Source organism: Vombatus ursinus, unplaced genomic scaffold, assembly GCF_900497805.2.
Source record: "Vombatus ursinus unplaced genomic scaffold, bare-nosed wombat genome assembly UNPS02006779.1, whole genome shotgun sequence".
NCBI lineage: Eukaryota > Metazoa > Chordata > Mammalia > Diprotodontia > Vombatidae > Vombatus > Vombatus ursinus.
In genome coordinates this window covers 7,681,759-7,707,680 of record NW_020946557.1, presented here as the reverse complement: position 1 = coordinate 7,707,680, position 25,922 = coordinate 7,681,759, and the positions used below count along the sequence as shown (strand labels likewise).

Sequence of the window (25,922 nt, the reverse complement as noted above, 5' to 3'; positions counted from 1 at the left end):
TATCTATCTATCTATCTATCTATCTATCTATCTATCTATCTATCTATCTATCTATCTATCTATCTACGGAACTATGCTAGAGAAACTTTTTATGAGAATATCAAATCAGAACCTGATATGCTCCTATGGGGAAGAGAGGCATAACAAGTGTTTGACCAAGGTCTCATATTTGCATAATCATGTTAATTAAGAAGAGTGAGTTAGATTGGCTTTGGGAAATTAAGTAGTCTCTTCAATGACCCCACGCTTCATCCTGATACAAAGACCCATCTTCTAAAGGCCAATATTCTTCTGGGGACACTGTATGGCAGTAAGTCATGGAAACTCTGAGAATTAAAGCAGAAGGTCACTCAAAAGAGAGGTGCATAATGAGCAAGAAAGAGAGGCTGTAACATTACTAACCAGTAACTGGGCAAGATAAATGGTACAAAAGATGCCATCAGAAAGATGTGCAATTGGAAAATAAGGTATACCAGTTATATATATATAGAGAAGAAGACCCAATGGACATCTGGTGTGTTCCAATGATATCAACATATTGTCAACAATATTAGAGGAAGGCCTCTTCATTGAGTGGGTTCCCATTTTTGATGATTAATTGGAGGAAATGGGCAGGAATAGCTAAGGATGAGAAGGTGTCAATAGGTTGAGAACTACACTGTTAGAGAATATTCACATTGATGAAATCAGAGATCCATTAAAGTATTGAAGTAACAAGTTAATTAAATTTACTCAAAATAACTAATAATAATAGCTAATATTTATATAGTATTTTAAGGTTTGCAAAGTGCTTTAATGTATTATCTCAATTGATCCTCACAATAACCTTGTGAGAAAGGCGTTATTATTATCTCCATTTTACAGATGAGGAAACAGGCTGAGACCATTTAAATAATTTGCCCAAGGTCACACAGTCAGAAAGTGTCTGAAGCAGGTTTGGAACCTCTATATCCAACACTTTACCCACAAGGCAATCAAGCTACTTGTGAAAATTAAATGGTGATGTTGAGACTATCTTTACCTTCTTCACCAGCTAAAGTTTGGTAGGATAAGAATTCCACTAACCTCAGAACAGGTTTATCATTTCTCATTTCACTGGGGGGGGGGAGAAGGAGGAGGATGGGGAACAGAAACAGCTTTGTTGTATTTGGTTTAAAGTAGAGAAACTATCTACTATATCATAGTGCTTCTCATGGGTTATTAATAAGTTTTTTTCTTTTATAATTATTTCCCCAATTTTCTCTTCTAAGCATCATAAAATGAGTATGTATGTTACTTAGCTCTGTTCAGCATCTAATATTTCATAGAATATTTGATTACAAAAGGTGGAGAAAGCATGGCATAGTAACTAATGGGGAACTGTAAACATTCATAATCTCCAAAACGTTATTTCAATATTTCTTACCATTGGATGAAAACATAAATCGCTTATGTGACAGAGAACCACTGAGGAAAAAAAGAAAGAGTACTTATTGTTAGATGAGTTTCTCCAAGGGCAAAATAAGAAGGTATACCTTATATAATGTAGACACTCACACTGCACATAGATGTTAAAGGATATACATGGGCCATGAAATGACATGTACACAAGACATACCATCCTTCACTCTGAGAATTTTCATTGAATTTTCTTCTTCATCTCTGTCTCCTGTCCTCCCAAGCTTTGTTCAAGTCCCAGTTAAAATCCTGCCTTCTGCAAGAAGCTTTTCCAGATCTCCCTTAATAGTAGTGCCTTTACTCTGTCAATTATCTCCAATTTATCCTGTATTTATCTTGTTTGTATACAATTTTTTGCATGTTGTCTTCCAAATTAGACTGAGAACTCCTTGAAAGCAGGTACAATTTCTTTGCCTTTCTATGAATCTTTAGTGCTTGAACAGTACCTGACATGTAGTGGAAGCATAATAAATGCTTACTTACTGAGAGGCTTTAGAAAGCAATACTATTACTGAAAAAGAGTGTTTTTCCTTACATAGTGATCTCAGTTTTCCATTCATTCTCAACATTAAAATTTCATTAACAGAACAAAAAATTCTTACTAACCTTTACCAACTATAATATATTTTCATTGTTGTGCAAACTTTCTCTTGCAGATTCAAAGGGTGCTCTTAGCCATGAAATTTTACTCTAGAGACCCAACCAATGTACCACAGTCATTGCCACTCAACCCTAACATCTACTTTCCTTTCTGTTATTGGTTCCTGGACTTCCTCTGTCTCATGAGGGATCCCAGCTATGCTCACTTCATTTCTGGCTCAACTCAATCTCTGGACTTATTATATGCCTTATATGCCACTTTGCTTTCACAAAGGCTACATCAAACTTTCTCCTTAAGGCAGCAATTATCACCCTGTAATCTGAGTACTAAAAAACAAACAAAACAAAATAAAACAAAATATTTTGATGACTGTATTTCAATATAATTAGCTTCTTTTGAATACTATGTATTTTATTTTCTACATTTAAAAACATAATCCTGAGAAAAGGTCTATAGGCTTCATCAGACTACCAAAGGGGTCAAAGACAAAAAGATTAAGAAACTCTGCCTTAAGGCCTGGTACCCTGCCTCACTCTTGCATTCTTGGTACATGATTTTTCATTCTACTTTAGTGAAAAAATTAAGATAATCAAACAGGAAGCAACCTGCATTCATGTCTGCATGCCTTTGTATAGCCTGTTCCCATGCCTGGAATTCACTTTCTCCTCACTTTATCTCTAAGAATCTCTAGCTTCCTTCAAAGCCCAGTTTAGGTGTTAATCATCTATAGGAAGCCTATTTTGATCCCCTCAGTTATTATGATCCTCTCCCTTAGAAAAATACTGTGTGTATATGTAATTATATTATATATTTATATTTACTTATCTGTGCACATATTTTCCCCAATAGAATGTCAGTTTCTTGAGAGTAAGGATTGTCTCATTTTTTTTATCTGTATCTCCAGTGCCTAGCTTTATGCCTGGTTTAAGAAAGATGCTTACTAAATGTTGTTGTTTGATATTACAGAAGAGAAAACTCCTTTGTCATTGCTTACCAAATCTCATCAATTCATCTCTTACACAATCTATTGCGTCCATCTATAGTTCAGATCCATTTAATATCATACTTGGACAACTTTGTGCCCTAAGGATCATGAGATATTTCTATCTGACTCATAGTTGAAACCTTCCTTGTGTTACCTTCCCTATTACAACAGCTTCTTGAGAACAGGGACTGTCTTACTTTTCTATCCTTATCCCTAGTGTTTAATTAACACATTGCTTTGTACATAGTGCTTAATAAACATTCTATTAGTCATTCATTCATTATTCTAAGACCCCAATTCATTTTCCTACCTCATCTTTCTTGTTCCAATTCACAAGGTGAATTGGTACTGCCAAACTAATTATCCTAAAACACCCCTTTCACTGTATCAGTTCCTTGCTCAAAAACCTTTAGCTGTGTGACCCTGGGCAAGTCACTCATCCCCAGTTGCCTTCCTACAAAGCAAACAAAACAAAACAAAACAAAAAACAAACAAACAAATCTTTAGAGGCTTCCTATGGACTATAAAGTCTAAAGATTGATGACTCAGCTGTGAATTAAACACTTTCCAAAATTTGGCCTCAGCCAAAATTTCTAGCCTTATTTCTTGCTAATTTTCTATGTAAATCTGCTGCTTGTCAACCTGTTCTACTTACAGATGCCAAATACACACTGCCTTTTCTTGGCTCAAGACTTACCTACCTTACCTACAACACTCCATCTTCCATTTCTGTCTTTGCTCCAGCTATCCCCCATGCCTGCAATGACCTCCCCTCCCTGCCTCTGGCTTTTAGAATCCCCTTCATCCTTCAAAACTCAGTTTAAGCACCACATTCTATATGAAGCTTTTGCAGTGTTCCCCAGCTACTAGTGCCCTTCTTTCCAACACTACCTCATATTCATTCTGCATATACTTAAATATGTTCCAATTAGAATGTAAGTCCCTAGAGAGCAGGGGCTTTTCCACTTTTGTTTTTGTAGCATGGCACTTTGCACAGTGCCGAGGATTTAGTAGGTACTTAATCAATGCTTACCAAATGATTGATCACTTACATTGCTGTCCACACATTCAACCTTTCTTTGCCAAACTCAAGCTTTCCAAATTCTATCCTTCCAACAGGCTAAGTTCAAATATTACTTCCTCCATCAACATTTCCTGATTCTTCCAGGCATAAGAGATTTCTCTGTCCTCTGAAGTCCTACTACAATTATTGTCTATATCACTAATATACAATGCTTGTCGACTTAGCTTAATATGCTATTTATCATGTTTTGTACTGTAGTTTGTGTTTGTATTGTAGTTCTCTGAATATACATACTGTCTTCCCAAATGTACTGTAAAGTCCTGAAGATGTCATTTTTTTTTTTTGGTGTCCTTCCCCAACTTTCCATTAGCTGTCTGTTGTATCACTCAATCAATCAACAAGCATCTACTAAGCACTTTTTATGTGCCAGGCCCTATGCTAAGTAGTAGAAGCTCAATTTTTTTTTTTCAATGAATATTAGTCAAGGGAAATGTTATTACATTGGGCATTCAGAGACATTTTTAACAATAAAATTGAGTAAGTGCTGTATGCACAATACTGTATTTTAAGTAGGGAATTTTTTTTCAACATTAGATTACGTTGCCTCTTCTTCCAAGGAAATTATCTAAGTTTGGGATATTTAACTTGGAAAAGAGTATCCTCAGGAAAAGCATGCTAACTGGCTTTAAATATTATGAGGATTGACTCATGGAAGAAAGGCTAGATTTACTCTGTTTTCCTCAGAGGAAAGAACTAAGACCAATAAGGTAGAAGCTACTAGCTACTGGAAGGCAGATTTTTACTCCACTTCCTAACACTTTGAATAATGCAAGTCCAAAAGACCAGGCCATCCTATGAGGCAGTAAGTTTCCCGTCAATGGATGACCACTTGTTGTTGATTTTGTAGAAAGGATTCCTGATTCAGGCAGGCTAGAGAATCTCCAAGTTCCCTTCCATCTCAAACTCTAGTATCTAATGATAACAATTAAAAATTTGAATATGTTTCTCTTTCAACTATTCATAGCAATAGAGGACAAGAACGGGGGAAAACTCAAATCTCTACCTAATCTAAATAAATTTCATTTTGGTCAGTAGTTTCAGCATGTCTCATTAAATCTTTTAAAGCAGTTATCTTTATAAATGTGAATTTCATCTTTTATTTCCCCAGTCCAATCTCTGGAACAGGTTCTAGAAGTTGTGAAAGGGCCAAAAAGGATATGAAGCAGGGCTTAAAAAATCCATACATTTCATAATTATCTCTTGAATGATTGTATGTTGCCTAATAAGAAGCACTTTCTTTACTATACCTCTGTCTGCTCTGGAAAGATTGATTCTATTAACCAGTTATAAACAAGACAAACTGTCAGCGCTAATTCAACCACCCCCAACCCAAATCTGCAATACCAGAATCAATTAATCAAATAATAAGTATTTATTAAGCACCTACTATGCACTGGGTACTGTGCTAGACATGAGGAATACAAGTATAACAAATGAAGTAATCTCTACTCTCAATGAATTTACATTCCAATGGAGTTCAGAGAAAACAAGTACATATAAAAATGCATGGAACACAAATAAAAAGTGAATAAATGCTTAGTACATCTACCTATAAGCATATAGATGCATATATATGTACACACACACAAAGTAGTTAAATATAAATTACAAGGGGAGGGAGAGCACTAGAACTTGGCAGGGAATCGGTAAAAGCATCATGTAGAAAATTCTGTCTACATCTTAAAGGGAGTGAGAGACTCTGTGAGTCACAGGTGGAGTTAGGAGTGCATTCCAGCCATGGGAGATGGCCAATGCAAAGGAACAAACACTGGGTGTGGAGTGTCATGAGTGAAGAATAGAGAAAAGTCCAGTGTGGCTAGGTCGCTAAGCGTAAGAAGAGAAGTAAGGTCCAATGGGACTGGAAAGGTGAGGTTGTGTAACACTTTGAAATCTAAACAGAGGTGTTTGTATTTTATTCTAGTGGCAACAGAAAGCCATTAGAGTTGGTTGAGTAGATATTACATGATCAGATCTGCTCTTGAGGAAAATTACTTTGGCAGAAAGGTATATAATGGACTAGAGTGGTGAGGCTTGAGGCAGGAAGACCAAGTAGGAGAGTATTGCAATAATTTAGGTGAGAGATGATAAGGGCCTGCGTGAGTGAGAAGAAGAGGTCCAATGAGAAGGAGGTTATGAATGTAGACATGGGAAGATTTGACAATTGATTGGGTATGCAGGCAGAAGGAGAGTAAGGAGTTGATGATAATGCCAAGACTATAAACCAGAAATGCTAGAGGGATGGTGGTTCCTTCAAAAGAAACAAGGAAGTTTAGAAGAAGGGAAGGTTTAGGGGAAAATAGAGTGAATACAGTTTTAGACACACTAAGTTTGCATTCCATTTGCTAATGCTGGCAGCTCTCTTCTGCCTAGCTGTGGTATAGGTTACAATAAAGAGTATGGGACTTGGCATCAAACTACCTGGATTCTCCTTCCAACTCTGCTACAATCTGTAATCTTGAGCAAGTAGCTTTAATCTGTCTGTTACTTGTCCCCCCCTCCCAAAATTGAGAAAGCCCTTTATCCTATACTCATTAGAGATACATTCTGGGAGCTTCAGGAAATAATGACTAATAGTATTACTATATGCAGCATTTCTGGAATTTGGGGTGAGAGGCATGAAGGTGGAGAGGAAAAAAGCAAAAACAAAAAAGCCAAAAAACCTCAGACCCAGACACTGGCTGCCGTTCTGCTATATAATCAACTATTTGACCCTGGGCCAGATTTCTGGGTCTCTGCATCTCTATCTGGAAAATGGAGATAATAATTCTTGTACTACCCACCCCTCAGACAGTGGCTATAAAGAGCAAATGAAATAGCCTATGGAAACATTTATAAACTATTCAACACTATATGGGAGAGGCATTGTGGCGTAGGGGATAGAGGACCAGTCTTGGTGTTGGGAAGACCTGGGTTCAAGTCCTGCCTGTTGAACACAGGCTCATAAATCTAGAGCTAGAAGGGTCCTTAGAGATCATTAAGTCTAATCCCATCATTTTGCAGATGAGGAAACTGAGGACAAGAGTTGTTAAGTACCTTGCCTAAGGTCACACATATAGGTATGTGGCAGAAGCAGAATTCAAAATCAGATCTTGTTATTCCATATTCAACACTCTTTCCACTGTCCTATGCTACCTCTCATATTAGCAGGATATTAATTAACCATTCATCTACTTACCCCAAGCCCACACCTCTATGATCTTAAGTTACATACTGGTTGTTGATCTGTGACGGGCATAGAGAGCTCCTACTCTGACTTCCTCCACCAATCAACACCTCCCATCTGCCACCCCTCTGCAGACAAAAACCCAATACTAATGTAACCTATTATTATTACTACTACACAAAAATCCAAATGGCAAAGGTTACTTCTTTAATAAAAAATAGAATGTGAGGATGTTTCTGCAAAAGTCTGAAAGAGACTTGCATTTGGGAGCAGTTATATTTCCAGGGTATAAGAGAACTTACTTTTATATGGATTGTGATCACTGAGGGAAACCATAAGTAAGATAATGATGGAAGTGTTTGGAAATATATCAGAATAGGATCAGATAAAACTCATAGATCTGCTAACTGGAGAAAATACATGAGATTTCCTGAAGAGAAGCTTCTTGACATTTATCAATTAGTATGGGTTATCTATTAATAATAATAACTAGCATTTATATAGCATTTACATTTACATAAGGTTTACAAAGTGCTAATATAAATTATATTTCATATGATCCTCACAACCCTAGTATTTAAGTGCTATTATAATCTTCATTTTACAGAAGACGACACTCAGGATGATGAAAGTTAAGTAACTTACTCAAGATGTATGATCTTCATCATTCTGCGGTACCTAAAGTAGAATTAGAATTCAGGTTTTTCTGAAGCCAAGTCCTGGGCTCTATGCCCTGTGCTACCCAGCTGTATTTGTTTATAAGGTTTATCAAGCTAGTTATACTTATGTGAGTCATACCAAAAGCTGAGTATAATTACTCAGCTATGTCAAAATAAATTGTATTCCAAGAATGACCCAATGGTGTGAAAGTCTATTGGTAGGCATTTTCTTTTGTCACGTGGCTGGCCTTCTATAACACATTCAATAAAGAGCAATTTGGATAGAGTGCCAGTTTCCTTAATTCCATTCTGGCTTTGGTTAGATAACATGTTTGGTTTTCTTTTTAAAAACATTCAAGAGCACTATCTAAGTAAATTTCCTGGGGAATCATTTGGGGTTGTTCTTATATTTCTTTTCTTCGTGAACCCAGTATTTCTTTGTTCTTGCAGTGTCCTCAGATCCCCACTCTTTTCTGTTTTCTCTGATAGTTCCCACAAATAATGAATCCCTGTCCCTTATCCTTATGAACTTCCTTCCTGGTCTGTATTCTGCCCTCTTCCTCCTACTCCAGGGGAATAGATTGCAACAAAATGTTCTTCAAAAGTATTTAAGATTTGAAGTACTCTTCAGTGGAAATGTTCTCTTTGTGTAGAATTGTGCCAAGAGGCTCTTGGCCCATCCCAAACTTTTATTAATCAGCAATGTCTGGGGCAAGAGATTTCATTGTAAAAAGAAATCAGAAAGTTAAACAAAGTCCAGGGCCAAGATTAATTGTGTAAGCTTGTCTTTTGATTTTTGGTTTAAGGAGGACTGGTTTCTTACAATTCTATTGGGAATAGTGGGAGTTTGGGAAATATTACCTATTGCTTCTTTCTGAATTGGTAGAAAATAGGTTTGGGGAATTGATTAAAGGTGATGATTTATGCCTCATGGCTAATAAAAAAAATTCTGGAAGGATACATTTGCTTAATAAACCGTTTAAAAACCTAAATAAATGTAAAGTAGGAAACTTACACTGTGGTCTAATATATTGTGCTGGTAGTATATTTTTAAAAAGCAAAACACACACACACACACACACACACACACACACACATGTTTTTTAGACTTAGAGCCAGAAGATCTGGGCTTCCAGCATCACACCACTTAGCCACTAAATAATAATAATAACAAATAATAGCTTGTATTTGTATGGTTGCAAAATGTTTTATGTGCATTATTAATTTTGATTCGCATGATAGCCCTGTGAAGTAGATCATCAATCTGAAAAGAGGAAATCCTGGGTTCAAAGAAGCTCATAAGGTTGTCCAGTGTCACACAGTTAGTAAATAGAAAGGTGAGAAACCAATTTTGGCCCTTAGGCCCCCAAGTCCAACCCTTTTTTCATTATGCTACTTTGCAAAAAAAGAAAAGGGAAGAAGCTATGAAAAACAGGAGTGGCTTAGAGAAGCTGAACCTAGGAAACAGACTCACTAGTGGGCATAGCTTACTTGTATTGTGATACTCCCCCCAGTTCCATCCCCAGCCAGGGACCCCAACTGTCTTCTCCCATATTGCCTGCATTTTTTTTCACTTCTCTTTATCACAATGCCTGAAATTCTGCCAATTTGAGTTAATAAGGATGCACACTCTTTTTAAAGGGGAAAGCTAGGTAGTGGATAGAGTACTGGGACTGGAGTCAAGAAGACTCATCTTCCTGAAGCTGGAGAAGGAAATGGCAAACCATTCCAGTATATTTGCCAAGAAAATCCCAAATGGGGTCTCAAAGAGTCAGACCTGACTGAACAACAACAAAAACTCTTTTGAAAGTACAAGTATTTTTTTTTCAGCTAGGCAATGGGGTTAAGTGACTTAACCTGAATCCAGGGCCAGTGCTCTCTCCACTGCAGCACCTAGCTGCCCCTGAAAGTACAAACACTTTTGGGAAAGTTATGGGACTGTTGTTTACAAGTATGAATCACCCCTGATTGTTTTAAAAAGAGTGGCTAGGCTAAGAAGCGTCCTGGAATAATACAAATAGCCTAATATAAGAAAACAAGGTTTTCTTTTCTATTTTCTTCTCTATTGGGCTGATGCAGCACCTCCAGGATGTATTCCCTCTTCCTGAGTCTATTCTTGTCTCCTTAAATTAAGGAAGTGAGTTGACCGAGGATGAACTTGCTTCCAGCCAAATGCAGGGTCTTTACTTTAGGGACTAAAATATGCCAGTTATACATTTACATTGGTTTTCCCCAGACCCAACAAAGAAATAGATTTGTTTTGCTTGACTATTTGTTACAAGAGAAGGTTTTTGTCAGGGGGAGGAAGGGCATGGGAGAGGGGAATAGAGGGAGGAATGATAGTAATACAACAAAAAAGAAGAAGAATTGTTCGGTTGTGTCTGACTCTTTGGAACCCCGTTGGGGTTTTCTTGGCAGAGATACTGGAGTGATTTGCCATTTCCTTCTCCAGTTCATTTCTAATAAGTATCTGAGGCTGGGTTTGATCTCATGAAGATGAGTCTTCCTGATTTCAAGCCCAGGGCTCTATCCACTGCACTGAACAGCATGAAACATTAAAAAGAATACACAGAAGACAGCAGAAGAAAATTCAGAAAGGGACAGAGACAAGTAGGACATTGTTGGAATTACTGAGTTAAATCTAATATCTATTCTTTTTTTAATCAAGCTATATGTCATAGAAATTCATGGTAGCATTCTTTTTTTTCTGTTCCTTGTAGGGTATAAGAAAATGTTCATGTTTATCAGGTTCAAAATAATAAAAAAGAAAAATTATTAAGAAGGCAATGTCTTTATATAGGGAGAACATTCATACACATATGAATATAAAAAGGTAGCTCCCCAGTTAACTAGATTTAATTTTTTAAAAAAAGCAATGTTCTTTTATTCAGATTGGTATTAGCAACATCTAACAAATTTATACCATAATTCATTCTAACTTCCTTGGATACTATGTTAATGTACACAAGTCTGTATATGGATCATGACAACTGCAGCCTGATACTAAGGGACCATATAAAACTAAATAGACCCAGGAAGGTCAAGGTCACACCTGACATTTAAAGGCTCACTGCACACAAGCAACAGCATTTGATGAGGATAATTTTACTACAAATCATAAAATGACATGAAGCCTTAATGTACCAAATCACCATAAATTGTCTCATGACCACATCTACATATCTATCTACCTATGAAATGTTTCGTTTCAGGATAGATTTTAGGCTTTAAAGCACACAGCTTAAGATCTGAAGAAATGAAAGGATGTTAGGTTAATGTGCCTCCAATAGAGTTAATGTGAAAAGTCCATAATCTTTTTGAGCCTTTGGGGTTAAAGAAAATCCTAAATGCCAAATGGAAAGGATGTTAAGATCATAAAGGCTGGGGAATAGATAGGAAGTGATAGTCTCTGTTTCTAACTATGTTCAAACAAGACAATCGATGGGATAAACTGGGGATGATCTTAGAGGGAATGCACCAGCATTAATGAGGATTCTGAAAAGCTTCTTGCAGAAGCTGAAATTTTAGCTGGGACCTAAAGGAAGTCAGGAAAACCAGGAGATAGAGATGAGGAGAGAACTCCAGGCCTGGGAGACAGACAGTTCAAATTGTCACTCACTACCTTGGACAGTCTCCAGATTTCAGTTTCTTCATTTAAAAAGTAAGGGAGTTAGATTAGAAAACCTTTAATGTTTCTGTTGTTGGTCAGTCATTTCAGACTCTTTATGACCCCATATGGGTTTTCTTGGCAAAGATACTGTAGTGGTTTGCCATTTCCTTCTCTAGCTCATTTTACAGATGAGGAGATTAAGGCAAACAGGGTTAGGTGACTTGCCCAGGGTCACACAGCTAGTAAGTGTCTGAAGCCAGATTTAAACTCAGAAAGATGAGTCTTCCTGACTCAAGGCCTGGTGCTCTATCCACTGTGCCACCTACAACTCTAAATTTATGACCTTATGATCTTACTGCATGTCATATATTTGGTAGATCTCTAAATGCCGATCAATGATGGACAAACCTACATGGAATTATTTATACTCATTTGTGAAGAACTAGATTACAAGACCAGTTGTCTCTAGAATCTAACTCTCCTCATTTCCAGAAAAGTCTTTCTCAGATTATACACTGTTGTCAGCTCAATACAGTAATCATTTATTAAGTGACTGTTATATGCCAAGCACTGAGCTAGGTATTGGGATACAAAGACAAAAAACAAGCAAGCAAACCCTCGAGATGCTTACTGTGACAAATCTATATGTTCTTCACCACACACACATTATACATAATGTATGTGTGTATGCATATATATGCATATACATACACATATAGAATTATATACATCCATATCCAGTTGTCTTTGGCAGAGCTTAGAAGTAAAAAGCATGTATATAGCAATAGCAATATCGTTCAAAGGACAAACATGAATGACCAAGTTATTCTGAGTATTATAAATATTCAAATCAATTACAAAGGACCTATGAAGGAAGCTGCTATCCACCTCCAGAGAAAGAACTGATAAATAGAAGTATGCATAGTATGGTTTTACATATATTTATATATCTGTGTCAAAGGTGGCCTTCTCTAGAGCAGGCTAGGAAGGGAGGGAGACAGTTCAAAACTTAAAATTTAACAAAAAAATTTTAATTAAAAAAATAAAAGGTATATTTTAACAGACTTTCTGCTTCAACACCTTCTGTACATTCTGGGATAACTAATAATTTGCCAATAATGTAAAACCAGAAATAGAACAAGGTTTCATTCTCTCTCATTGAAGTACCTGAGATTAGGAAAATTTCTAATGCCTCTGAAGAAGGGAGGGGGAGTCACCTATACCACCTTAATTTAAATGTCAACACTGCCAAAGAGTCCTTTTGCAGTCACATTTATCTTCCATAGGGAAATCTTCAGAACTCTTATGAGCACACACATATTTCCCCTCAAATGATAAACAGTAAGTATCATATTCTTTCTTCTCTCTCTGATGGGAGCTGGCTAATTATGCCTTTAGTGTTAACTTCTGTGGGGGGGTGGGAAGCAGAGTGGTGACACTCACTCCTTGGAGAAGATACCATTGGCCAGGATTCCTTCATATCGGCTGATCCCTTTTGACTGAAGCACACTGATCTGGCCCCCGAGTTCATCTGCAATCACTCCTGCGTGCACTGCTGCTTTGCATAATAAGGAGGTCTGAAATACAGAAGAAATAATACCATGATTATAGTAAAACATTCAGGAGATTAAAAATAAGGTACCAACCTGCTCACAAGTAGGATTTCCATTTTTTTTGCTTTATCTTACATTTGGATTCTTACCGTAGATCTATTAGTAGTAAGTGTCTGGAAAGTAGTAAGTAGTAAGATTACTGTGTCTCACTACCTAGAGTTTTACTTTTTAATAAAACGGAACTTTTAGCAACACATCAGACATAGTGCCTGTAGCCAGCCAAACAGAACAGAGAACCAGGTGAAGCTCACAGACACCCTGAATCCCCAAAAGGTCCTGTAGTATAATGGAAAGAACAAGTAACCTGTGGGTTCATGAAACCTGGCTTTGCTACTAACGTAATGTACAGAGTCTCTTAACCTCTCTGGGCCCTAGTTTGCTCATCTATAAATGGAAGAGGTTGGATTAGGCTATCACTAAAGTCCCACTGATATTATATAATATTAAAGGTGATGTATCAATGTAACACAATGTCTAACCATGATTCCAGCGGACTGCTGCGGAAGCATGCCATTCATACCTCTGGACAGAGAGCTGATGGCCTCTGGGTGCAGAATGAGATACATATTTTTTCAACACACCCAATGTGGAAATTTGATTTTGTTTGACTATATTTATTACAAGGGGTGTATTTTTCTTTTCTTTTTTCACCATGAAGGGATGGGTGGGAGGGAATGGAAATTGGTTTTTCTTAATTAAAAAAATAACATTTAACAACAACAGGAAAGAATGAAAGCATAGCATCTTACACTGCAAAGCCTAGTTTATCAGGCTATCCCTTGAAACCAGCCTGACTTCCCAGAAACTTAATCTGAGACTGACCTATACTGAACCCTATACCAGGCTCAGTCCTGAAGAAAGCCTTTTTTCATAGACTTGGAAACATTCTTGGCTCCAGGAATTCTAGCTGAGAGTGTCACTGATCTCAGCAGGTGCTGGACATTAACAAGCATTCAGTTAGCACTTGGGTATGGTACATGTTGAACTCTGCCAATGTATGTAGTTACTCCACGTTCTGGGCAAATAAACTGTACCTCCTTTTTTTTTTTTTTTTTTGCTTAGGCAATGGGGTTAAGTGACTTGCCCAGGGTCACACAGCTAGTGAGTGTTTTGTGTCTGAGGCTGGATTTGAACTCAGGTCGTCCTGAGTCCAGGGCTGGTGCTCTATCCACTGCACCACCTAGCTGCCCCTGTACCTACTTTCAAGAGGTTGCTGAAACATTCAGCAGTTACTAAAGAGAGACCAACCATCTTCCATTTCATGAAAAACATTAGTGTAAAGGACTGTGTTGTAAGAGTTTTGATGGTAACTTGTAACAGGTAAGTTAATGTACTGAGTCATTAGCCCATTTCATAGTCTATCCTTCCAGAAAGCTTCCAGTGCTCTCCAAAAAAAAAAAAACTTTCCATAAAAGAAAAGCTTCTGAAAATGGTGCTTCTTCTGGTTCTCACAGAAGAGAGAGAGCATTTCAACAACAAAAAAATGACATCATTAGAATTTTATTTTTTGGAAAGAGTACATTCCCACACACAACTTCTTCAGCTTCTTTTAGAAGAGCAATAGGTCGTTATGGTCTTTTCTAGGGTTGCTTTATGGCTTTGGAGTACTTTCACTTTTAATGAACTAAGAATACCATGAAACAAGTACACAGACCATGCTCTTGAAGCCACTATCTTATACCAGAAATTAGTGGATTTCCTTAATTCTAATTTAATCACTTCACAGATCAAGCATGCACTTGGTGCTTCTCAGGAGAGCCAGAGAATTTCTTAGTCAATTTCAAGTGGAACCAATGACATTATCTACAATAAACAAGTCTGAAACATACCAGCTACCTACAGAATGCTGCCAAATGTCACAGATTAGTCATAGGACTTACAAGCATGTAAAAAGGAAATAATAATCCATTATCCAATAATCGAAGTATCTCTTTAAAAACAAAGCAAAACAAAATAAAACCAAGAAACCTTCTCAGGAAAAATAAGTTTGTAGTAAAATGTAATGACAAGATTGATACTACTATGAGATTAACTAAGCTAATGTATATAAAATATTCAGTAACCACAAAACACTAGAGAAATGTGGCAAAGTAGACAGGGTGTGGACTTGAAGTCGGGAAGACCTAAATTTGAATCCATCCTAATTAGTTGTGTGACCTTGGAAAAGTCCCAGGGCCCTTTTTGGGCCCTGGTTTCATAGGATCTTTTCTGGTTCTCAGTCTATAAAACTATGATATTATTATTAGAACTTGGAACACTTCAAAAGGTTCTTGATTTAATCACAGTATCTCTCCAGGCTATGTTAAGCCTTCATGTTGAACATTTAAAAAGACCAGATTCCAGGCATATAAAATTGTAAATTGGGATGAGAAATGTTTGCACAGCCCTAAGGCTCTTTTTATGTACACTGTATTCAAAATGTTTTAGAAGAGGAATTCTCTGATATATTTTTTTTTTCTGGGAAGAACGCATAACAAGAGGGTTACTAAGGGACAAAAAAAAATAGGGTAAATGGGTGGGAATTTAAGGTATGAAAAGAAAGGAAATGACTAGTTTTTTGGACAGAATGGTTACTGCTCTATGAAAAATTTTCATGACTGAGTATATTGTGGGCTGTGTGTATGTATGTGTGTGTGTGTGTGTGTGTGCGCGAGTGCATGTGCATAAATACACACACAGAGGTAGGTAGGTGGCATAGGGGATACAGAGCCTGGACATCCAGCCTCAGACACTTACTAGCTGTGTGATGACCTTAGGCAAGTCACTTAACCCAGATTGCCTAGGTTTCCTCATCTATAAAATGAACTGGAAGAGGAAATGGCAAACCATTCCAGTATCCTTGCTAAGAAAATCCCAGATGGGGGCAGCTAGATGGTGCAGTGGATAGAGTACTGCCTCTGGAGTCAGGAGGACCTGAGTTCAAATCCAGCCTCAGACACTTGACACTTACTAGCTGTGTGACCCAGGGCAAGTCACTTAACCCCATTGCCTAGCCAAAATTAAAACAAAATTCCAAATGGAGTCACAAAGAGTTGGACACAACTGAAATAAGTGAACCACAAATATATACACACATAAACATGTGCATGTTTTATATATATATATATATATATATATATATCTCACATATATAATATATGTGTATGTATAATATAAAATCTGGAACATAAACAAATCAAGTAGTGGGTTGAATAATCTATAACCTGTCATTTAAAAGGGAAAATTAATTATCATCTTGCTATTTTGTGTTAAAAAGGTTTCTCTTTGCCATTTTACTACCAGTATTTCTGTTTATAAGTTTTACAAACAGTAAAGATATTAGAAACCTAAAGAGTCTTATTTATACTTGTGATCTCATCTCATTTGTATAGATAAGAGAATTTGCATGTTGGTATAAAGAGGGATCATCTCCAAATATAGGCAATACCCCTATAACTAGATTTCTTTGAAAGAAAAAGACACGGAGGCAAACACTGAACAAAATTACTAATTTTAGGTTACGCTTGGTTTTTTCATAAACCAGATTTAGGGGGAAAAAAGGTATATAATTAGTCAGACATCAAAGGTTTACATCCAGTTTGACTCTCCCTTTGTTGAACTTAAGCAAACAATACCAACCATTCATTTTTTCTTTCTAAGTACCTTCTCATATTGCCTTGATTACTTACATCTCTGTATCCGTCTACCACATTCCCAGAGATATCGCCTGCTACGTCTCTGCAGCCAGCTGGACAGAATTTGCTGTCGTGAAAGGAAATAGAGCTGGTTAAGGTGAGGGGTTGTAAATGTATCTTGTTTTAAGCAAATGATCTAGGACAACATGAATTTACACAAAAGAAAAATTAGGATATGATTTTTTGAAAAAGTATTCTTTGCTTTATCTAAGTATTCATCATTACAAATCCTTTATAAACAGCAAACTCACGTAATGTATTTAAAATATGATTCAATTTTATTAACTATTTGCTTTTACACAACTTTTCAGAACATGGGGGCATTGCAATGCAGCTAAAATAATAGTTGTCAGGGCAGCGGGAGCCTCGGATTCTCGTTCCACTTTTGACAAAAGCTGCTTGACTTCCACTTACTGGGTCTCCGTTTGCTGTCCACCTATAAAATGAAGAGGCTTGACTAGATAAGCTTCAATATCCCTTCCACCTTTAAGATTATATTATTCAGTGATATGAAATGAAGAAATATTGTGTGCCTTATGAAACAGAAATTCTTGAAAAACAAAATATTCTGAGAGTTTTAGGAAGCTGTTTCATTTTTGCTAGTTTTTAAAGTCACAATTGTTTAGTATACAGGATGTTTCCAAAGTGTTTGTGTAGTTTTAAGCTTTAGCAGTTTAAAATTGCATTTTAATGCAAATGCAATTTATGCTTGAACAGCTTAAAACTGCACTGAGACTTTGGGGACAGATAACAACTAGGTATGTTAAAACAACAGGCACAAGTCCAAAGAGATAACCAAAATAGTAGTTCCTCTCCTGGTGTTTCCTTTAGGGCTTTCTCCGTGCTATGTATACAACGATACTAGCTAAAGAAACAAACTTCATAATTCTTCAACATTAACCCAATACTGTCACAGTCCCAACTCAGGAAACAAAGATGCAAGAAACAAACAATCTATGTGAACCTGAGGCTTACATTTATTAATCTTTCACATCTTCTGGCCACTTCTTTATATTCTCATATGGGCCTATGTCTATCTGTGTTTAGGGAAAGTTCCTTTCTAGGAAAGAAGTATATGTAAGAGGTTCCTGGCCACAGCAGATCATATCTGAGAATTAGGTTCGTATCAACAGTTCTCTGGTTTTGACCCCACTTACCTGCCTTCCCTGACCTTCATAACATTCTAATATCATTAGGCACGTTACACTTGTGTTATAGCTTGGATCAATTACCAGAACAGTACAATGGTCCAACCATACCCCTCTCACATGGACCTGTTCCTTCTTTTGAGAAATGTCATTTAAGTAAAATGAACACCTCCTGACCAGAATATTCATTAGCACTAGATTTCTAAAAAAAAAGGCCACATCTAGATTGGGCCAGAAGGGTCACAAGAGTATTTACAAGCTTTGTACTAGTAATAATGTGTGCAGGCCTACACAGGCTGTACTGCAGACTGGGGAATCACAAAAAAAAAATAGAAAGAATAAAGGAGTATTGTAAAGGCTACTTGAAATCTTCTCCAGGTCAACTTCTAGACCAAAGGTTATCATCAGTACCATAACTTTATTCCAGTTAGTGGGTGACTTTTGCTACTGTGATGCTGTTTTGGAAAGACCATTACAACAGCACCTGGAATGATTTCAAGAATAACCAAACACCCACTGGCACATGACTGCGGCATAACCGAGGACACTTGAAAGCACTTATATTTACCTGTATTCAGTCTTCGAAGAACGGTTAGCACGATCCAAGCATGTTATTAAATCTGTCGTAAGAAAAAGAGAGTCTCAATTAGCTGACTGAACTGTGGTTAGGATTCACAGGCCTTTAACATTTTTACAATCTATAAAAAAGGACAAAATTTCTTAAAATTTTTGCATGCAAGCTACTAATCTGAATTTTCTTCATTTAAAACAAATCAAAGGAACCCTTCCTCAAAGAAGTATGCATCCACTTTTCCTTCCTCTCCCTTTGTCCTACCCTTTATTACGACTTTTCAGCTTTGATCCCCTAGGAATATACAGGATCTAGGTTCAATACAAAAACTGACATGCACTACATGTCTACAGTGGTCATGCTCTGTCCACACAGCAGGGAAACAATTTAAGAAGCCAGCTGTGGCTCATGAAGAATATCCTATATTGGGGATAATAATGCTCTAGATTCAATGTGACAGGATGTGGCAGGTATGAGCATTCTGTACAGGACAACAACAGGATGTTAAATATAAGCAACGAACAACAAAGAACTAAAAGACGGGAGTTTCTATGCTTCCTGTTTCTGTGCCTCAGTTTCCTCATCTGTAAAATAAGAGGATAGATCAGAAGTTCTTAACCTGGGGCCAATGAACCTGTTAAAAAATTTTGATACTGTAATTGTGTTTCATAATTAGCTTCCTCTATTAATCCTATGTATTTTATTTTATGCAAGGGGTCCATAAGTTTTACCAAACTGCCAAAGAGATCTATGATACAAAAAAAAAAGGTTAAGAACCCCTAGATGAGATGATCTTTAAGGTACCTTCCAGCTCTATACCAAAAACCTTTTCTATATATTTGTATGCATTACTAGCACTCAGCAAATGAAGGGCCTCAGCATTTTACAGAGCCTAGTCAATGGCAATACTTTCTGTACATGTAGACACAACTTTAATCAATTTTCAGGATACTCCGTTTTCCAGTTCTCTTCCTCTATCAAGTTTGCAAGTGTTTCTTATCTAGGTATCTTGAAATCATTCATCTGGGACCCAACTGCTCCTCTTTCTTTTCTAATGTGAGCACAATAACGAGGAAACGGCTTTCCTTTTTTTTTTCTCATTTGCTAATTAAATACCTTGGATTAAGCTCCCAGTTAAAGTGATATGTGATCAGATGAATGTTTAGGAAGATAGTTATGAGAGTAAAGCTTTGCACCAACTATTTAGTCTGCCATACCTGGATGATCACTACTGGCATAGGACAACAAAAATCCACGCCCAGAAATGTGGGATGCACTCTCAAAGCAAACAATCACTTCATTTGTGTCCAGGTAGAATTCTGTGGGGATATTCATGCTTCCACAATACGGACCTGAAATACAGAGCAAATATTTTTGAAATCTCAAAATTTTCATGAGCATAAATAACGAGAAGGGAGCTAGGTGGTGCAAGAGATAGAATGCCTGGCCTGGAGTCAGGAAGACTCATCTTTCTGAGTTCAAATCTGACTTCAGACATTAAATAGCCATGTAACTCTGGGCAAGTCACTTAACCCTGTTTGCTTCAGTTTCATCATCTGTAAAATGATCTGGAAAAGGAAATTCAAACCATTCCAGTATCTTTGCCAAGAAAACCCCAAGTGGGACCATGAAGAGTTGGACATGACTTAAAAATAACTGAACAACAACAAATAAATAATGAGTAGGAGGTGAATTTTTCTTAAAGGTCAAATATATCTGGAAACACCCTTATTGAAATTCAAATCTTCATCAAAATGAAATCCTCTTTAATAATGAGGCCAATGATTACTAGCTGCCTAATCATTCAAACAAGTATTCATTGAGCCCCTGCCTTGGGAAAGGCTTGAATGCTCCAATGAACTAAGAAAAGAAAAATCACTTCTGGAATATATAAATGGGCTTACTTATTAAATGTTAGACCTATAAGGGTCTTTAGTCTGGTCCAATCCTTCATTTTACAAATGAGGAAACTAAAACCAAAATGAGAGGTGGCTTGGTGGTGTTCCTGGAGTCACTAGTACTAGGACTGGAGTCAGGAAGACTTGAGTTCAAATCTAGTCTTAGCTATGTGACTAGACAAGTCATTTTGCCTTAAACTCCTCAACTGTAAAATAGGGATAATAATAGCACCTGCTTCCCAGGATTGTGGTGAGGATCAAATGAGAAAATATTTGTAAAGCTATCTACCTGGTACATAACAGGTATTTAATTTCCTTCCTTCCTTCCTTCCTGCCTTCCTGCCTTCTTTCCTTCCCTCTAATCCTTCCCTTCCTCCCCAGGTCTCCTGAATCCAGATCTACTGGAGCCTTTCTAAAATACCTTGTTGCTACTCTTACTATATATGAAAAGAATACTGAGATGATTTTTATGGAACAATGAGGCAACAGGCTTGTTTTTGTAAAAAGAAAATTAAAGAATGAGAGAAACTAGAAAGTAAAGGCAAGAAGCCATCATGAACAAAATTTAACTCATCAGAATATGGTTATCTAGGGGCAGCTAGGTGGCACAGTGGATAGAGCCCCTGCCCTGGAGTCAGGAGGACCTGAGTTCAAATCTGGCCTCAGACACATAACACTCACTAGCTGTGTGACCCTGGGCAAGTTACTTAACCCCATTGCCTAGCTAAAAAAAGAATATGGTTATCTGATACAGCATTCTATAGCATCTTCCAGGGATCTCCTGGCTTTCCTTAAATACTGCCTATCAATCAATCAACATTTGTTAAGCACTTCTTATATTTGAAGCCCTGTGTCTGGAGGTACAAGAAAAAAAAAGCTAAATAGTCTCTGCCCTTAAAAGGCTTACTTTACATTAGAAGAGGTAACACACCTGTGTGTGTGTGTGTGTGTGTGTGTGTGTGTGTGATTAGAAGGGGGGAACATGGGAGCTGGAATACTTCTTGCAGCCTGTTACTGCCACCATTACTGAATAACTTCTTCTCCTTTGAGATGAATTTACAACCCAATCTGAAAACTGTTACCTACTTACTCCCAGAACACTCCTGTTCAGTGCCTGACTCACAGTCTTCCTCTCTATCTCAACCACTGTCATATTGATACTCCTACAAACACCCTAACTTCCCAATTCCTCAATCTACTTATTTCCCATGACCTATTCCTCTACTCCCACCAGTTGTGGCAGTGAAAATGAAGTCTAGTTAGTGAGAATGAAGTGCAGGTAACAGCTCCTTTCCTCACCATATATATCCAAAGGAGTGCTTGGGAATATCTTAAAATTTAAATCTCCGTCTTTTTCTTCAGAAACCCTCAAACTGACAGTGAGAAGAAAGAGATGACCCTGGCTGCAAGCACCAACACAGGTTTGGTTTGATTGTTTATCTGTTTTTCTACGTTACTTTATACTGCTAGTAAGTTTCATGGCCATTAACTGCCATTTTGTCTGAGCCCTTGTGTGTACGATTTAAGGCTGAAAGAAGAAACTAAACTATCCCATGAGAGCAGAGTTCCTTGTTTTACTCTAGAATGAGGGCCAAGACAAGTCTACAATTTTGGTAATTGCTGAGATTATTACAAAGTATACCTGCTAGACTGTCTTTGAACTTAGAAAGAGAGAATGAATAAGGAGATAAACCAGTAACAGAGAGGGGTATAGGTGGGGTTTGGTTGGATTATCCCCAACTGCATATGAAAGGCACTGACTCACACACTTCCCAAAAAAACTAAAGAAGTAGTTGAAGCTGGGAGAGTGAATGAAATTGCCAAGTGACAGAGTATAGAGAGAAGACATCCTAGTTTAAGAATGAACTTGTCTGAAAGGGAACAGAAAGCAATGAATTATGTCACCACTATGTCTTTCAATCAATTTCACAGCTAACAAAATGAGAGTTGGAGCTTTAAAATATCCTATCACCAACAATGCTATATTGTCTATATATAAATTAAAGAATGAGAGAAACTAGAAAGTAAAGGCAAGAAGCCATCATGAACAAAATTTAACTCATCAGAATACGGTTATCTAGGGGCAAGCTAGGTGGCACAGTGGATAGAGCCCCTGCCCTGGTGACTTGTCTAGTACTGTCAGCAAGCTGACAACTTCAATTCCATTCAACAAACACTTCCTTAATGTTTATGATGTACAAGGCTCCACATTATGCGGTGTGGAGGTATAAAAAGATGGGATTGCTTTCCTGAAGTTTATAACTTAGTAGGAGGGAATGAAATAAATACACAAATCACCAGAGTGGGTGGTGGTGCTGGTAAATGCCTTTAATAAGAGACTTTCCAGAAAAAGAAAAAAAAAGTATCTGCAACACACTTTTTTAACTTTATCTGCCATTATTAACATTTTCTCCATGACTTTCTTGTAAGTCTAGCCAGAGGTATCAAACACACTGGCAGTTCACAACACTCCTGAGTGCTGGTTGAACCAGATTAAAATGTAATTTGGAAATATTTCACAAAATAAATAAAAATACAATTACACACAGATAAAGTTAATATATGGTTTTTCTAAGTCAATATATGACTGTGGGGATCCTTATGTATGGTGATGATCAAAAATATAATAAATCATACTCATATTTGCAAATGTATAAATGTCCACACTGAAAATTTAGCAATCAACTTTCCCAAGCCAGTATGAGCTGGATCTAGCACATTCCTGCGAATAACTCTTGTGTAAGTCACAGCATAAGCACCACAAAAAAGACGCTTCAAGTATAGATGTTTGGGGGAGGGAGAGGTTGCATTTGAATGAGGGGGAGAAGGATTTGGACTGAATCAGGACAGATTTCAGGGAGGAGGCAACTGGGTCTTGAAGGATCAGTAGGATCAATGTCAAAATTCGAAGAGAAGGAACAAGTAAGTGTAAAGAGCCAGAGATGGGAAAGGTTTGTTCAGGAACAGTCAAAAGACAAATCTGACAAGAGTTGAGGACTTATGTAACCAATAGTAGGAATTATAGCTGGAAAATAAGATCAAGATCTGATTTCCGAGAGTCTTGGATGCTAGACTAACGTGTTTGGACTTTTTAAATTGGCTCTCCCCATTGACAAAACATGCACAGGAAGTAGAATCGCTTTGAGGACATGGGTAACTAAACTGTGAAGTCGAATTAAAACTAAACAAATAAACAACCAGCTGTGAACTCGGACCAGAACGAATCAGAATCATACTTAGACTTCCCCCGTACCTCTTAACTTCACATATTAAGTAGAGTGCACTTAGGGCCAAACTCGCCTACCCAACATCCTCTTTCTGTCCATTCGCTTATACTACGTCTATTAGTGTGGTATCTATGATCGTTGGCAAGCCATTAAACCTTCCTAGACCTCAGTTTCCTCACCTGATGAGAGGGATCTGGACCATATTCCCTCAAGTCTCTTCCCAGCTCTAAATCTAAGGTTCAACGATCCTAAGCATAGCAATGAGAGACCTAGGCCAAGTCATATGAGTGGGTCAGTCACGAGTCTTAAGCAAAAACCAAAACTCAGGGGACCAGGCCTGTCTTTTCTCCTAATTGAGTTCTGCAAAAACACAAGTGAAGGCCCAGCCCATTTTTCTGATGGGGCCCTACCTACTTGATCTTTGATTTAAATGTGGCATCCGTGAATGTAATACTGCTTTAATAAAATGAAGATATTTCTTCCCTCAGTAACCTTTACCAGGCTAAAACAGTTTATTATTATAATTTGGTTTTGATTTTTTCATACTCTGCACCCCCATCCTTGAGCATTTACTGTAAGAATTTATTTTTTGGAAAAAATGCTTCCAAATAGCTTGTCGACTATGTAAATGGCATATATATATACATACACATATGTATATGTGTGTATATGTGTGTGTGTGTGTGTGTGTTTATGTTTACATATAGTGATACCATCGGTATCCTTGGCTTTCTTCAAAACTCAGCTCAAGTCCCACCTTCTGCCACAGACCACCATCTGTTAATGCCCTCTCTACTGATATTATCTTCTATCTATTTTAAATATCTTTTATGAAATTAGTTATTTACATTTTTCCCTTTCAGAAGAATCTAATTGGTACAGTAGATAAAGTACTGGGCCTGGAGTCAGGAAGACCTGAGTTCAAATCCAGCTCGGACATTTACTTGCTGTGTGAACCTAGGCAAGTCACTTAACCTCTGTCTGCCTCAGTTTCCTTAACTGAAAATTGGGATAATAATAATAACATTTACCTCCCAGGGTTGTTGTGAGGATCAAATGAAAAAAAAATTTGTAAAGCCCTCAGCACAGTAGATGGTACATAGTAGGTGCTTAATAAATACTTATTCTTCTTCCCCTCCTCTTCCTTCCTTTCTACTAGAATGTGAGTTCTTGGAGGGCAGGGGCTGTTTTTGCCTGTCTTTGTATTCCTAATGATTAACAACACTGTGTTTGGAAGATAGTAAGTGCTTAATCATGCTTGTTGACTTGATCTAATAATGCATATTAACAGGTTCAAGGGAAATCTAGCAGAGGCCTCATAACTATAATTCACAAGGTCACCTGTTTTAAAAGGAATTCCTGTTCAGATAGGAGTTAGAGACAGATGACCTCTGACCTGCCTTCTAGTTCTGAGAATCTGTTAGTCTATGAACCACATCCTGGTAGATGCAATTCCTGGCCTCATAAGACCAAACCCAAACACATCAGAGGGAAATGTCCATGTGGAGCTAATGCCTAACAGGAGGCTTCAAGATTATATCAATAAGACTCGGGCATGTCTGTACATTTCACAAGGCTAGACTTGTTGAATTTCTCCATTTATAACTTCAGGCCAGCATGACAGCTAAACCGTCTTATTTCACAGGAGTGCATTCTTTTCCGATTAGCCAACAAGCCACTTCACTCCTGTGGCTAGTCAACAGTGAGACAAGAACACCCAAAGCTCTGATTGAAGGCAAGTGAGGAGCCCTGGGTCACTGGAAGGGGCATCAGGGGATTCCACAGGGAATGTAGTTCTAAGGGCCACTGTAAGTCCAGAGCCTAGCACCCAATGGGCTAGCTACACAGCAGAACAACATAGTGAGCACCTGGAAGTGAGAAAGCCGGATTTGAAACCTACCACTTATGTTTACTTGTCACACAATCATGGACAAATCACAATTTATTTGTGCCTCAGTTTCTAAACTATCAAACTGAAACGATACCACTGGTGGTATCTATCTTAAAGGGTTGTCCTGAGGATCAAATAAGGTGATATGGATATAGACATATAAATGTATACAAGTATGTATGTGTAAATATATGTATAATATATATGTATAAATATATGTATAAATAAATGTGTATATATATAAATATATGTATAATATATATGTATAAATAAATGTACAAATATATGTATAATATATATGTATAAATAAATGTATAAATATATAGTGCTGTTTGCAAAGCATGTGTGTGTGTTTATCTAG

At 37.4% G+C, this 25,922-nt stretch overlaps 1 protein-coding gene across 2 annotated transcripts in view; it reads right to left on the bottom strand.

The window, feature by feature from the left end:
• The window catches only part of DCBLD1 (discoidin, CUB and LCCL domain containing 1), a 102,844-nt gene that overhangs the window by 16,889 nt on the left and 60,033 nt on the right, over positions 1-25,922 (bottom strand). For both annotated transcript variants that reach the window (XR_003567935.1, XM_027848683.1), the window contains exons 3-7: positions 19,763-19,897; positions 18,543-18,594; positions 16,821-16,893; positions 12,983-13,116; positions 1,406-1,446 (exon numbers count right to left, since the gene is read on the bottom strand). Coding sequence is in view for 1 of the 2 variants with exons in the window: in XM_027848683.1 (XP_027704484.1) it covers positions 1,406-1,446; positions 12,983-13,116; positions 16,821-16,893; positions 18,543-18,594; positions 19,763-19,897 (435 nt within the window). In the remaining variant the exon portion in view is untranslated. The remainder of the gene's footprint in view (positions 1-1,405; positions 1,447-12,982; positions 13,117-16,820; positions 16,894-18,542; positions 18,595-19,762; positions 19,898-25,922) is intronic.